The 14754-nt window shown below is 43.5% G+C and overlaps 1 protein-coding gene across 1 annotated transcript in view; it reads left to right on the top strand.

Moving 5' to 3' along the window:
- c5 (complement component 5) overlaps window positions 1-14446 on the top strand; it is a 94410-nt gene extending 79964 nt beyond the window's left edge. Inside the window, exons 29-33 of the mRNA XM_034165217.1 lie at window positions 4112-4195; window positions 4431-4520; window positions 4741-4833; window positions 14061-14199; window positions 14271-14446. Coding sequence (XP_034021108.1) covers window positions 4112-4195; window positions 4431-4520; window positions 4741-4833; window positions 14061-14199; window positions 14271-14412 — 548 coding nt within the window. The 3' untranslated portion in view covers window positions 14413-14446. The remainder of the gene's footprint in view (window positions 1-4111; window positions 4196-4430; window positions 4521-4740; window positions 4834-14060; window positions 14200-14270) is intronic.
- The last annotated feature ends 308 nt before the right edge of the window (window positions 14447-14754 follow it).

Here is a 14754-nt window from a genome sequence, read left to right on the forward strand (position 1 = left end):
ACCCCATTCCTGCCAGGCTGCTCAAGGAAGTCCTACCATTATTTAATGCTTCAATCTTAAATATGATCAATCTATCTTTGTTAGTTGGTTATGTACCACAGGCCTTTAAGGTGGCAGTAATTAAACCATTACTTAAAAAGCCATCACTTGACCCAGCTATCTTAGCTAATTATAGGCCAATCTCCAACCTTCCTTTTCTCTCAAAGATTCTTGAAAGGGTAGTTGTAAAACAGCTAACTGATCACCTGCAGAGGAATGGTCTATTTGAAGAGTTTCAGTCAGGTTTTAGAATTCATCATAGTACAGAAACAGCATTAGTGAAGGTTACAAATGATCTTCTTATGGCTTCGGACAGTGGACTTATCTCTGTGCTTGTTCTGTTGGACCTCAGTGCTGCTTTTGATACTGTTGACCATAAAATTTTATTACAGAGATTAGAGCATGTCATAGGTATTAAAGGCATTGCGCTGCGGTGGTTTGAATCATATTTGTCTAATAGATTACAGTTTGTTCATGTAAATGGGGAATCTTCTTCACAGACTAAAGTTAATTATGGAGTTCCACAAGGTTCTGTGCTAGGACCAATTTTATTCACTTTATACATGCTTCCCTTGGGCAGTATTATTAGACGGTATTGCTTAAATTTTCATTGTTACGCAGATGATACCCAGCTTTATCTATCCATGAAGCCAGAGGATACGCACCAATTAGCTAAACTGCAGGATTGTCTTACAGACATAAAGACATGGATGACCTCTAATTTCCTGCTTTTAAACTCAGATAAAACTGAAGTTATTGTACTTGGCCCCACAAATCTTAGAAGCATGGTGTCTAACCAGATCGTTACTCTGGATGGCATTTCCCTGATCTCTAGTAATACTGTGAGAAATCTTGGAGTTATTTTTGATCAGGATATGTCATTCAAAGCGCATATTAAACAAATATGTAGGACTGCCTTTTTGCATTTACGCAATATCTCTAAAATCAGAAAGGTCTTGTCTCAGAGTGATGCTGAAAAACTAATTCATGCATTTGTTTCCTCTAGGCTGGACTATTGTAATTCATTATTATCAGGTTGTCCTAAAAGTTCCCTAAAAAGCCTTCAGTTGGTTCAGAATGCTGCAGCTAGAGTACTGACGGGGACTAGCAGGAGAGAGCATATCTCACCCGTGTTGGCCTCCCTTCATTGGCTTCCTGTTAATGCTAGAATAGAATTTAAAATTCTTCTTCTTACTTATAAGGTTTTGAATAATCAGGTCCCATCTTATCTTAGGGACCTCATAGTACCATATTACCCCATTAGAGCGCTTCGCTCTCAGACTGCGGGCTTACTTGTAGTTCCTAGGGTTTGTAAGAGTAGAATGGGAGGCAGAGCCTTCAGCTTTCAGGCTCCTCTCCTGTGGAACCAGCTCCCAATTCAGATCAGGGAGACAGATACCCTCTCTACTTTTAAGATTAGGCTTAAAACTTTCCTTTTCGCTAAGGCTTATAGTTAGGGCTGGATCGGGTGACCCTGGACCATCCCTTGGTTATGTTGCTTTAGACGTAGACTGTGTTTCATAATTATTGTATGGCCTTGCCTTGCAATGTGGAGCGCCTTGGGGCAACTGTTTGTTGTGATTTGGCGCTATACAAGAAAAAAGTTGATTGATTGATTGATATCTAAATGATTATTAATAATTAGATCATTAATCAACAATGATTTTGAGGATAGTGATCTTATGTTAATGAGACCCAGACTAAGGACCTCAGTGGGGTTGACAGTTGAACTGTTTGGGTTTAGGTGGCTCCAGAGTAGCATATATAAGATGCCTAGAAGTAGGTTTAGGTTTGAGACATTCGGCATCCATTGTATTTGGGCCATTGGGCCATCCTCAATTTCAGCATCATCCAGTGTAGTAATGGGTATTAAGTTTGCAAAGCATATCCCTCTGTGATTTTTATGGACACATCTACAGAAGCAGGCCACAGTCTCAACTTGTTGAATTTCCCTCCCTGGCAGATAAACTGCACTGTCACCATAGTGGATTTTCTGCACTAATTTCCCGGCTAAGCTAATGGATTCCACAGGCACACTTTTCATAAGCCTTGCAGGGTCTCTAATCACCTGCTCTGTGGCCTGCTGTAAATTCCTCATGCTACCCTCCCTGTAGAGCTCTATCTATGTTCGCAGACAAGATGGCGGCGCCTTCCCCAGTAGGGTGGAGGCTGTCCGGCATCAGAAAGCCATGGCAGCCCCAGAACGAAGGCCCGTTATCAATAAAGCTAAAGTCTTGCTGTCTGCAAAATTGCACCAGCCACCTATTGAACGACGTCAGCCTGATAAATACCTCCCAGTACCCCGGGAGGGGAGGGGACCAGAGACTATTAATTGATGCCGACACATCTTTCTGGCAAGGTCACAAGTCCTCTCTATGTCCATTTTTGTGACCTCTGAGTGCTTCATCTTGACATCATTGGTGCCGACATGAATAACTATGTGACTATGTCTCATGTCATGTTCCTTCATCTGTCTTCCCTTCTGCAGCATCAGCACCCTAAGATGGAATGCAATGTCAGGAGCTCTGGCCCCAGGAATACATTTAATGTCAGCCGGCGTCTGTAACCTGACTTTGCGGGTAATAGAATCCTCTATCACTAAATTCCAGTGTTTCAGCCTGGAGACAGGAGTGGAAGCCACTTGTGGGCTCAGAGAATTCACATCAGGTAAATCCAAGGGGGAGAACCGATTCATAGTTTGCAGTGGCGAGTGTGATCGGGGTACCACAACCGGGCACCAAGCTCTACCGGGCTTCCTCCGCCTAGCCGCAGTCCGAAAGCCGTCCTCCACAGCCGGCATTTCTAGGCTGATGCTAATGGGCTTGCTAGCCGGCCCAACACTAACCTCACCTGGAGTGCCCGTAACATCTAACTCCACTGAGCTAAGAAACTGTTCTAACTGTTCTCTAAAGATTCAGAGTCGATACACTTAACAACCAGAAGAGTGCTAAACAGAAATCAAAGAAACGTGTACAACCGTGTAAAGTTCAGAAGAGCGTCACAACAGCAAACAATCTACTGGAAGCCTCTGGTACGGTGGGAAATTATATGTAGATGGGTGTGTGTCTTTCCAAATCATGTCCAATCAACTGAATTTATCCTAGGTGGACTCCAGTTAAGCTGTAGAAATATCTCAAGGATGATTAGTGGAAAGAGGAGGCACCTGAGCTCAATTCTGAGCTTCATGGCAAAGATTGTGAATACTTATGTATCCATCATTTCTTTATTTAGTTTTGTTTTTTTTTAATAAATTTGTAAAAATCTAAAAAAAGAAGCTTTTTCACATTGTCATTATGGGGTATTGTGTGTAGAATTTTGAGGAATAAAATGAACTTCATCCATTTTGGAATAAGGTTGTAATATAACAACCTGTTATGTGGACCTCAGTCTGCAGTTCATCTCCACCTTAAAGACACTAACCACACGTTTGAGGACAAGGAAGTTAAAATATTAGCCAGAGAGAAGAAATGGTTTGAGAGAGGGGTCAAGGAGGCATTCTTTGTGAAACGTTTGAAACCTAGCCTTAACCGGGGAGGGGGTCTGAGACACACTTTATCCCCTGTTTACAATGGGGTACTCAGGTCAAAGCAGTTTCAGTCTTTTGTTCATGGTAATGAGTCATTCACGTCATCAGCAGAGTCGTCAAGGGAGCCATCAGGAGAGGGACAGCTGCCCTGTCATTAGGAGGGTGTTAACTAGAGAACAATAGGTGCTAATTAGAGCTGTTGTTTAGTCACCAGCCTATAGCAGTCTGCCTCTCGGTAGGAGGGGTCTGGTTAGGTTTAAAACTCCAGCTTTTGTGACTTCTTGATTATTCTTCTCTACAAGAGTCAAGACAGACGTCAGACCACCAGAGCAAGAATTTTAGCTGAGGAAGCTTCTGCGATTTGAAGCGAAACGTCCTCGCGTCAAGCAACCCAGTCCAGTCGAAGATTCAAGCTTCTCTACTATGTTGTAATATAACAAAATGTGGAAAAAGTGAAGCGCTGTGAATACTTTATGGACGCAGCGTAAGAGGTTGAAATGTGTAACTTTCTTATGAGTGTGACTTTGTGGATATTCTCTCCTCCAGGAACAATGTGCACCAAGCAGTTCTCCTACAAAGAGCAGAAACTGCAGCGCCTCTGTGTGGCTGAACAGTGTCAATGCATGACAGGTAATGTGCATGACTGGCTGAAACTCAATGCAAAAGTAGCTGGAGCCACGCCCCATCCTTGATAAACCACTCCCCTCTTCCACCTGTGTTCCATCCGTATATATCCTGGAGTTTTCTGTTTGATGCCATAATATATACATTGATTGTAGTCAGTCGTGGGATATGTTGTTCTTGTAGGGGTGGGGCTTGTTTTGTAGTTTGTTGGTTTTGAACACATTTTGTGTGTCTTGTTCAGCGGCCTGTGCGACCTATAGAGGAAACTTCGATTTGACTCTTACGACCAACAAACTCACAGAGGAGGCATGTAAACCTCAAATCAAATACGGTGAGCATGTTCATGCTCGACACAACCAGCAGAAATTAATGAAAATGTTTTGTCTTGATGTCACTGTGTGTTTCGTCAGTCTTTAGTCCACGAGCCAAGCAGGTTTTCAGACTAAACAACACTTTGATTCCAGCCTCAGTGTGCCAATAACTTGTCCGGTGCATTGGGTAGAAAACAAACACCTGCAGACGTGACGTGACTTTCTGTTTCCTGCCTGCAGCCTTTCGGGTGAAGATGAAGTCTTCCTCAGCTGAAGGAGACTTTGTGACCTTCTCTGCTGATGTAGCTGAAGTCCTGAAGACAACAGATAAAGGTGAGAGAACCGGTTACGCAGTCTGATGTTTCACCACGAAACATGAACATACAAATTAGTGTGTCACAACGTCGACACAATAACCAGAACATTATGTTTCACAGTATTACATGTCTACGATTAGAAAAACCAAGTCTGGCATGAACGTACTCCATAAATATCTAAACAGCATCGGAAAAAACACACATCGAAAGTTTACCAGCTAACGAGTGGATCATCTGTGAGGAGGTTCTGCATGGAGGTGAAGCGAACAGGTCTGGCTACGAGCCCAAAACCATCAGCAGCTTTCATATTCAGGTCATACCCAAAGTTTGCATGTTTAAAATATATAATTGCCATATAATAAACAAACTATTAACCGAGTGCGAGGTCTGTGTGGGAAAATATCAGGCCGAGGTGTTGACAGTACAGACCTTGGGTCTGTATAGACCTCACGCTGGGTTAATAATCCTTTTTTATAATTTTACAGTGAAACACGACATGAAGCAGTGGGGAGGGGGGGGGGGGGGGGAGTAATTCCGTAACAGAGGCCATAAAGTGGTGCCCTGAGGGCCAGATGCAGCCAGTGACCTGGATGATGGTCTGTAAATTGACTTATCATTGACTACATACAGTCCACGTGGTCATTTTCAGTCCATAAAAACAAAACTTAGTCGTGTGTTTGTTTTAATCTGATATGTATACGAGGTCTGTTAGAAAAGTATCCGTCCTTATTATTTTTTTAAAAAACCATATGGATTTGAATCACGTGTGATTACATCAGACAATCTTGAACCCTCGTGCGCATGTGTGAGTTTTTTCATGCCTGTCGGTTGCGTCATTCGCCTGTGAGCAGGCTTTGAGTGAGGTGTGGTCCACCCGTCTCGTCTATTTTTTATTGCAAATAAATGTCTGAACGATTTGGATCTTTGCTGCATCAATTTTTTTCCAGAAACTGTGAGAGACCTCCAGGTGGACACCGTTCGAAAAATTAATATGGCTTTCAGGGATGATTTTATGGGGATTAAACAGATTACGGGGTGTTACTGCCGCTTTAAGGACGGCCCACAACTGCTAAGAGCGCGGCGCGCTCCCAGCCCCCATCGACAGGCTGACACCCCGCTGGAACAACCAGATCATTTCCAACGTGAAAGCTTTGTTGATCCGGGACCTCGTCTGACTTTCACAAAAAGGCAGAAGATGTGGACATCAGCACTTTTCCAGCACATTAAGACAGACGTGAGGAGGAGTTCTACGCGTCGCGGTGCAGCCACTCGGAGCAAAGCAACGCTGTGATGAAGCCTCACGGGACATGTTCTGGCATGTCCAGCTCATGCACAGTCACAATCGGATATTCACACGACTGGAAAGCAACCGGAATCCATCTGAAATCCACCTGAAACACCGAGGTGGTTTTGTCCCGCGTAATGTACGGCTCCGTGGCGCATCCCTCCGCTTTTCTTTCCATGAAAAAAACTCCTCTAACGGTGGAATATGACTATGATTTCACACAAGTGCAGCAACAATGAAAATTAAACATTTTTAAACAAACCAGTAATAATACCACACTCATTTTGCACTCATCATAAGGTTAGGATACAGTGCCCTCACTCATCACTCATCTTCAACCGCTTATCTGAGACCAATTCGCCGGGGCAGCAGCTCCAGCAGGGGACCTCAGACTTCCCTTTCCTGGGCCACATTAACCACGTCTGACTGGGGGATCACAAGGCATTCCCAGGCAAGTCTGGAGATATAATCATTCCACCTAGTCCTGGGTCTTCCCCCGGGGTCTCCTCCCAGATGGACGTGCCTGGAGGCATCCTTACCAGATTCCTGAACCACCTCAGCTGGCTCCTTTCAACATGAAGGAGCAGCAGCTCTACTCTGAGCTCCCCACAGATGACAGGAACTCCTCACCCTATGTGTAAGGGAGACACCAGCCACCCTCCTAAGGAAGCCCATTTCAGCCGCTTGTACCCACGATCTAGTTCTTTCGGTCATGACCCAACACTCATGACCATAGGTGAGAGTAGGAATGAAGATTGACCAGTACATCGAGAGCTTCACCTTTTGGCTCAGCTGCCTTTTCGTCACAACAGTACGGTAGCGCGAATGCAACACCGCCCCTGCTGCGCTGATTCTCCGGGCAATCTCACGCTCCATTGTCCCCTCACTCGTGAACAAGACCCCAAGGTACTTCAACTCATTCACTTGGGGCAAGACCTCATTCCCTACCCGGAGTAGGCAATCCATCAGTTTCCTGCTGAGAACCATGGCCTCAAATTTAGAGGTGTTGATCCTCATCGCAGCCGCTTCACACTCGGCTGCAAAACGATCCAGTGAATGTTGGAGGTCACAGGCCAATGAAGCCAACAGGACCACATCATCTGCAGAAAACCAGTGCTGAGACCCTGAGCCCACCAAACTGGAAACCCTCCTCCCCCCGACTATGCCTCGATATCCTTGTCCATGAATATCACAAATGGGATTGGTGACAAGGCACGGCCCTGGCGGAGGCCAACCTCCACCGGAAACAAGTCTGACTTACTGCTGAGCACACGAACACAGCTCGCTCTTTGTGAGTACAGAGATTGGATGGCCCTGAGAAGGGACCCCCTCACTCCATACTCCCGCAGCACCTCCCACAGTATCTCCCAGGGTACCCGATCATATGCCTTCTCCAAGTCCACCAAACACATGTAGACTGGTGGGCATACTCCCAGGCACCCTCCAGGATCCTTGTGAGAGTGAAGACCACGTCGGTTGTTCCATGACTAGGATGGAACCCGCATTGTTCCTCTTCAATCTGAGGTTCGACTATCGGCCGAACCCTCCTTTCCAGCACCCTGGAGTAGACTTTACCAGGGAGGCTGAGTAGTGTGATGCCCCTGTAGTTGGCACACACTCTCTGGTCCCCCTTTATAAATATGGGGACCACCACCCCAGTTTGCCACTCCTTAGGCACTGTCCCAGACCTCAACGCAATGTTGAAGAGACGTCTCATCCAAGACAGTCCCTCCACACCGAGTCTTCAGCATTTCTGGACAGATCTCATCATCCCCTGGGGCCTTGCCACTGCGGAGTTGTTTGACTGCCTCAGTGGATTCCATCAGGGAAATTGATGATAATCCTCCATCAGCTTCCAGCTCTGCCCCTACTATAGAGGGCACTCCAGTCTGATGCAGGAGTTCCTCAAAGTGTTACTTCCAGTGCCAGATTACATTCTCAGTTGAGGTCAGCAGAGTCCCATCCTTACTGTAGACAGCTTGGATGGTTCCCTGAGTTATGAAGAAATACAAAAGATTCTTTCACCAAAACATCAAATCTAGTCTTTCATCTCAGATGTACTTTCTGTCAAATTGTAGCTGAACTTTCAGGTCTTCTTTTTAAGAAAATCCTCCTCTACACCACTTCATCAGGAAGCTGGATTTTATATTTTTAATTCATTTATATCAAGTTGTAGAGATTTGCTTTCAGTTTGAGTTTAAGGAAGATAATTTTAGAAAAAAATGTATTTGAAATGGAAAAAACAAATTAAAATGTGTGAAATACCAAGTGTTCCAATACTTTTGAGGGCAATTGAGAAACACTGAAGAGCAGCATCTTACATCCCATATATAGTGCAGCAGATAAGAGAAAATTTAGAGTGGAATCCTGCAAATGGTGATACAAGCATCAAATTCAGCACAAATAATCCATAGACATTGATTCTTTGGAAAAAAAAATTGGGTCAATTGAAGAATTACACAAGGGTCAAAATTAAAAGATGCTCCAATCATATTGAAAACTACACCACATTATTTGTCTGATCATAAAGATTCCAAAAAGGTATAGTTTGGACTATCTGTGACTGAATGTTATGGAGTTATGAGGTAAAAGCAGCAAGAATGGTGACAAAGGTCAGTTTCAGTTTGTACAGAGGTCAAAAGTTATAGTTGCTCCAATTTTGGTAAAAAAAAAAAAAAAAAAATTGTTTGTTTGCTTGTTTCTGTTATCTACTGCACTAATAAGCCAGCAGAGCATGAACCAGCTGCTGTTAGCTTTATTAATCTAAAATCACCGAAAAAACGTGTATATATATAAGGCAACCCAAATTAAAGGAGAAATGCTGTTTTTACCAACCTTGACCTCATTTCTGACACAAAATACAATCATTTACTCACCAATATAAGTTTGGTGTCATTAGGAGTCCACAGTTCAGACGTGTTCAGGTTCAAATATGGGTCGAAGATTTTTCTTCTTCTACTAAGGTGGATTAGAACTTTTTGTGGTACACAGTGCCAACTACTGTACAGGAGGAACCTAGCAGTCAATATGTGTTACAGATTTAAAATGGCACCTGGGGTGTCCAATCAGATTTCAAGGTGGTCCAGTGACACCCAGCTCCACCCATGCAAGTGTAACGGAGGCCAGCAGGTGTCACTGTGCAGATGTAGTTAGTAAACCTCACTCCCAACAGCTCAAAAGGATTCTATGGTCACAAGGTCAGAGCCCTGGGTTTTAGCCTTCTGGTTAGAGAGTACGACTCCCATGCCGAAGATCGTGAGTTTGCGTCCTGAGGGGAGCAAATGGGCGGAGTCATAACAACACAACGCAGAGTGCAGCCGCTACACAAGGACGTGTTCATCATTTGACATTTCCTGTTTAACTGAGGGTTCAAAATTTGGCACTTCCTGTTTCAGTGTGAATTCCCCTGAGATTCCATGAGATCTCATCTGTCGATCCAGGAAGTGTTTCACTTTTGACATTTACTGTTTCACTGTGGACTCAAAATTTGGCACTTCCTGTTTGGGACTCTGCACCATTACCTAGAGTGCCTTGATTGGAGAACATGCATCATTTTGGTTCCAACTGCACTGAACTACTGAATGAACCTTTAATGTTTTCAACATTTTTTAAAATCATTTAACCTCATACATCAACACATCCAGATACAGGTGATATCAAAATAAATATAAAAACAGTTAAGATAACAAATTTACATAAATTTACAATTTATGATGTTTTATTTCATTAATTTAAAGCCTGATTTATGCCTCTGCTGCTCTGTAACCCGGTGTCATACAATGACGTGCGTGACAGTTTTAAAGTTCTCCATCTCTGGATTATACTTTATTCTGGGCTAATTTGACTCTCAACAAACTTTTCTTTCTACAATCATCACCTCCAAATCAAAGGTAAACTGTACATTTTCCTCTTTTATCAGCTTTGTGCTGTAAATGTGATACAGACTTTTCTGATCCATTTATGAGGGAGTGCGCTATAATATACAATTCTAGACTTTTGATTTCGGTGTACCTGTGATTATGCAGACTCCCATCCTGACCAGGTCCACATAATCACGGTTACACTGAAATCAAAAGTCTATAACTGCTTTATTATATGGTAAACAAGAAAATTGGGAGTTTGTCAAACATACTAAAACTAAAAAATCAATCTCAGGTTTCAACTCTTTACTATTACTGTAATACTGCACCAACTGATATCCCATAGTGACAAAGAGTCATCAGGCTTGTTTTCTTATAAAGTTCACCATTCACCTGTCTAGCTTCCACTTACAATCGACTGAGTACTCCGTCAAGCATCCGTCTGTCATAAGTTTCAAAGTTGGTGCATGTCCCTTTTCAGTAACGTACTCGCATCTTTTTGTGTAAAATTCGTTTTAATTCAGCGTCGCTAACAGACGCAAACCTGTCTACTGCCATTTTGTCAAAAAACTGACAGCCAAAGTAGGTGTTGTATTGCGTTGTCTGATTGGTCGTTATCCATAGAAAGCGTTGCTCGATTAGCTAGCGCTATGCTGCACGCAAGGTGTACTCGTTTTGCATGCACGGTCTACTCGGCTCCACCAGCAGTCAAGTTGGCACGTGGTACAGCTCAGAAAGTGGCAAATGGGCCAATCAGAAGTTGGCAAAATCCCATACCATATAATAAAAACTGTTACAATGTGATTGCAGACAAGGGATTAAAAGCAGGAAAGTGTCAAATCACATCCTTTTGTGTTTGATTTAACAGCTGCACGTCAGGCTGCGGGTCCAAACGGTTGGACTTTTAATCACAGAAATGACTCCAGTCCCACTTTCCACAAATCGGCAAGTGTCAGAGCTGAACTTTAATTTGTACCTCTGTTACTGTGCACGTCCAGACTGCTCTGAGTTTTTAGTGGAAATACATTGTGATCGGACGAGACATTTTATCTGATGTGAGCGAAAATCCGTTATATACTGTTACACTCAACAAAAATATAAATGCAACACTTTTGGTTTTACTCCCATTTTGTATGAGATGAACTCAAAGATCTGAAACTTTTTCCACATACACAATATCACCATTTCCCTCAAATATTGTTCACAAACCAGTCTAAATCTGTGATAGTGAGCACTTCTCCTTTGCTGAGATAATCCATCCCACCTCACAGGTGTGCCATATCAAGATGCTGATTAGACACCATGATTAGTGCACAGGTGTGCCTTAGACTGCCCACAATAAAAGGCCACTCTGAAAGGTGCAGTTTTATCACACAGCACAATGCCACAGATGTCGCAAGATTTGAGGGAGCGTGCAATTGGCATGCTGACAGCAGGAATGTCAACCAGAGCTGTTGCTCGTGTATTGAATGTTCATTTCTCTACCATAAGCCGTCTCCAAAGGCGTTTCAGAGAATTTGGCAGTACATCCAACCAGCCTCACAACCGCAGACCACGTCTAACCACACCAGCCCAGGACCTCCACATCCAGCATGTTCACCTCCAAGATCATCTGAGACCAGCCACTCGGACAGCTGCTGAAACAATCGGTTTGCATAACCAAAGAATTTCTGCACAAACTGTCAGAAACCGTCTCAGGGAAGCTCATCTGCATGCTCATCGTCCTCATCTGGGTCTCGACCTGACTCTAGTTCGTCGTCGTAACCGACTTGAGTGGGCAAATGCTCACATTCGCTGGCGTTTGGCACGTTGGAGAGGTGTTCTCTTCACGGATGAATCCCGGTTCACACTGTCCAGGGCAGATGGCAGACGGCGTGTGTGGCGTCGTGTGGGTGAGCGGTTTTCTGATGTCAATGTTGTGGATCGAGTGGCCCATGGTGGCGGTGGGGTTATGGTATGGGCAGGCGTCTGTTATGGATGAAGAACACAGGTGCATTTTATTGATGGCATTTTGAATGCACAGAGATACCGTGACGAGATCCTGAGGCCCATTGTTGTGCCATACATCCAAGAACATCACCTCATGTTGCAGCAGGATAATGCACGGCCCCATGTTGCAAGGATCTGTACACAATTCTTGGAAGCTGAAAATGTCCCAGTTCTTGCATGGCCGGCATACTCACCGGACATGTCACCCATTGAGCATGTTTGGGATGCTCTGGACCGGCGTATACGACAGCGTGTACCAGTTCCTGCCAATATCCAGCAACTTCGCACAGCCATTGAAGAGGAGTGGACCAACATTCCACAGGCCACAATTGACAACCTGATCAACCCTATGCAAAGCAGATGTGTTGCACTGCATGAGGCAAATGGTGGTCACACCAGATACTGACTGGTATCCCCCCCAATAAAACAAAACTGCACCTTTCAGAGTGGCCTTTTATTGTGGGCAGTCTAAGGCACACCTGTGCACTAATCATGGTGTCTAATCAGCATCTTGGTATGGCACACCTGTGAGGTGGGATGGATTATCTCAGCAAAGGAGAAGTGCTCACTATCACAGATTTAGACTGGTTTGTGAACAATATTTGAGGAAAATGGTGATATTGTGCATGTGGAAAAAGTTTTAGATCTTTGAGTTCATCTCATACAAAATGGGAGCAAAACCAAAAGTGTTGTCTTTATATTTTTGTTGAGTGTATTTCTACCTGGTTCTTTTTATGTAAAATTCTGCCCCTTACCAAAAACCAAACCATTGTATTCCTCATTTTGACTTTATTGAAGGTCATGTTAGAAACCAGGCCTGGGACCCTCATAGACAGTGTCCATCTTGTGAAAGGCCCCTAAGATGAGTCATACAACACTTTTTATACCTTGTGGGTGTTAACATGGGTGTGGTTTAGTCTCACATTTCTAATGTTACTGGCTCTCACCAACAGGGGGAGCTATCCCTGTGTCTGAAACTTTGACAGATGATAGAGTAAATACTTAATAGCTAACATAAAACCAAGAATTAGCAAAGATATTATCTAACAATACGGTGTTTATTACCTGGAAAACAATACAAAAACTTTGGGACTTTTTTTGTCCGGTGACTGTGAATATCTGGTTTATACGATGACGGTTTAGGTGAGTTTTACTGAACATGGGACTGAACAATAAATTGACCTCTCAAAGCTTTGATGATGAAGTCGCTTCCATCCCACACAGCTGACTTTATTTTCCCAAGTGTTTCTTCTTTTGGATCTGAAGGGAATCTGTACATCTTGAAGCCCATGTTGTGTGTATTTGTGCCTCCAAATGCACAACAACCCGACATTTTCAGCAAATAAATAAATAAAATAGCTGGATTTACATACAGACACATTAACAGCCAACATTATTTTGTAACCAAGATGGCACCAAGAGTCACATAACCGATTTTTTTTTTTGACTTGTCATGTCACCACTCCCTCTAATAAAGGCACTCTGCCATGAGCGAGCTTTACTCCGCTGCGCATCATTTTGCTTGTATTATAAACTGCTTAGAGGCTTGAATAATCTCAACCAATCAGGGGCCACAATAGTAGCCAATTGTGCCCCTTAACTTCTGGGGTCCACAGACACACCAGTGCGTCTAGATCAACTTTTCATGATATTTCTACGTATTAATCTACCAGCAACAGAATGCCAAAGAGACTTTGCCTGTCCACGTCCTGAAACTCCAACTTCTCAGCTGGAGTTTTCATCTTCCCTTGAGACTATCTGTCACTCAGAGCCACTCCCAGAGGCCGGAGAAGATCACATGGTCATGTGATAGCAGGGTATTTCTCCCCCTACAAGTGGCTGCAGTGAAGCACACAAATAAAAAAAATCAAAAAGAACCTTTCCACCAAGCAGGAAACACTTTCATTTTTATATAGTCTTCAGCACAAAAAACACACGTGGAGAAATTAGTATTTCAAAACCGATGCCCACAGTTATGGACTTTAAGGATGTGGATGTTGGGATTTCAGTGACTGAAGGATTTTATTCACATGATAAGGATTTATTATTATTATAACGAGAAGGTCTCAGCTGTCCGTGTTTGATTTTGTCTCATTCATTGTCTCATAGAGTTGGAAGCGGTGAGTTCAGGTACCGAGGTGGAGTTCGTAAAGAAGGCCACCTGTAGCTCAGTGGACATCCAGAACCATCAGCAGTACATGGTGATGGGAGCTGTGGGTTCAAAGGTCACACTCAGCAACAGCTTCAGGTCAGTGTCTCTTTTGTTCTTCTCGCTCTCACGCTCTTGCTGTGCTCGAGGTTGACTCCCGTCTTGTGCAGGTATCGCCTCCCTCTGGACTCTGACGCCGTGCTGAACCTGTGGCCCACAGACTCAGACTGTACTTCACCTGAGTGTTTTGATTACGTCTCCAAGCTGAATGTGTTTGCTGAGGAGATGCAGCTGGACGGCTGCCCACTGTAACAAACAAACAAACAAACAAACAAACAGATTCTGTTTTCAGAACGCACTGAAAGAAGTAAATTCACCATTTTCCCCTTTTTCTTAAAAGCTGTGTCCTTAGTTTCTAATCTGCCAATAAATGTCCATTTAAGTCTGTCAGAGGTCATGTGACCACTGGTGTTTAACTGAATTACTCATAACACATTAACTGGATTACAACATATTAACTGGATTACTCACAACATATCAACTGGGTTACTCAAAACATATTTACTGGATTATTCACAATTTATTTGCTGGATTAAATTAAATGTCAAATTATTTCATTTATATAGCGCCAAATCACAACACAGTTGCCTCAAG

Source organism: Thalassophryne amazonica, unplaced genomic scaffold (genome assembly GCF_902500255.1).
Source record: "Thalassophryne amazonica unplaced genomic scaffold, fThaAma1.1, whole genome shotgun sequence".
NCBI lineage: Eukaryota > Metazoa > Chordata > Actinopteri > Batrachoidiformes > Batrachoididae > Thalassophryne > Thalassophryne amazonica.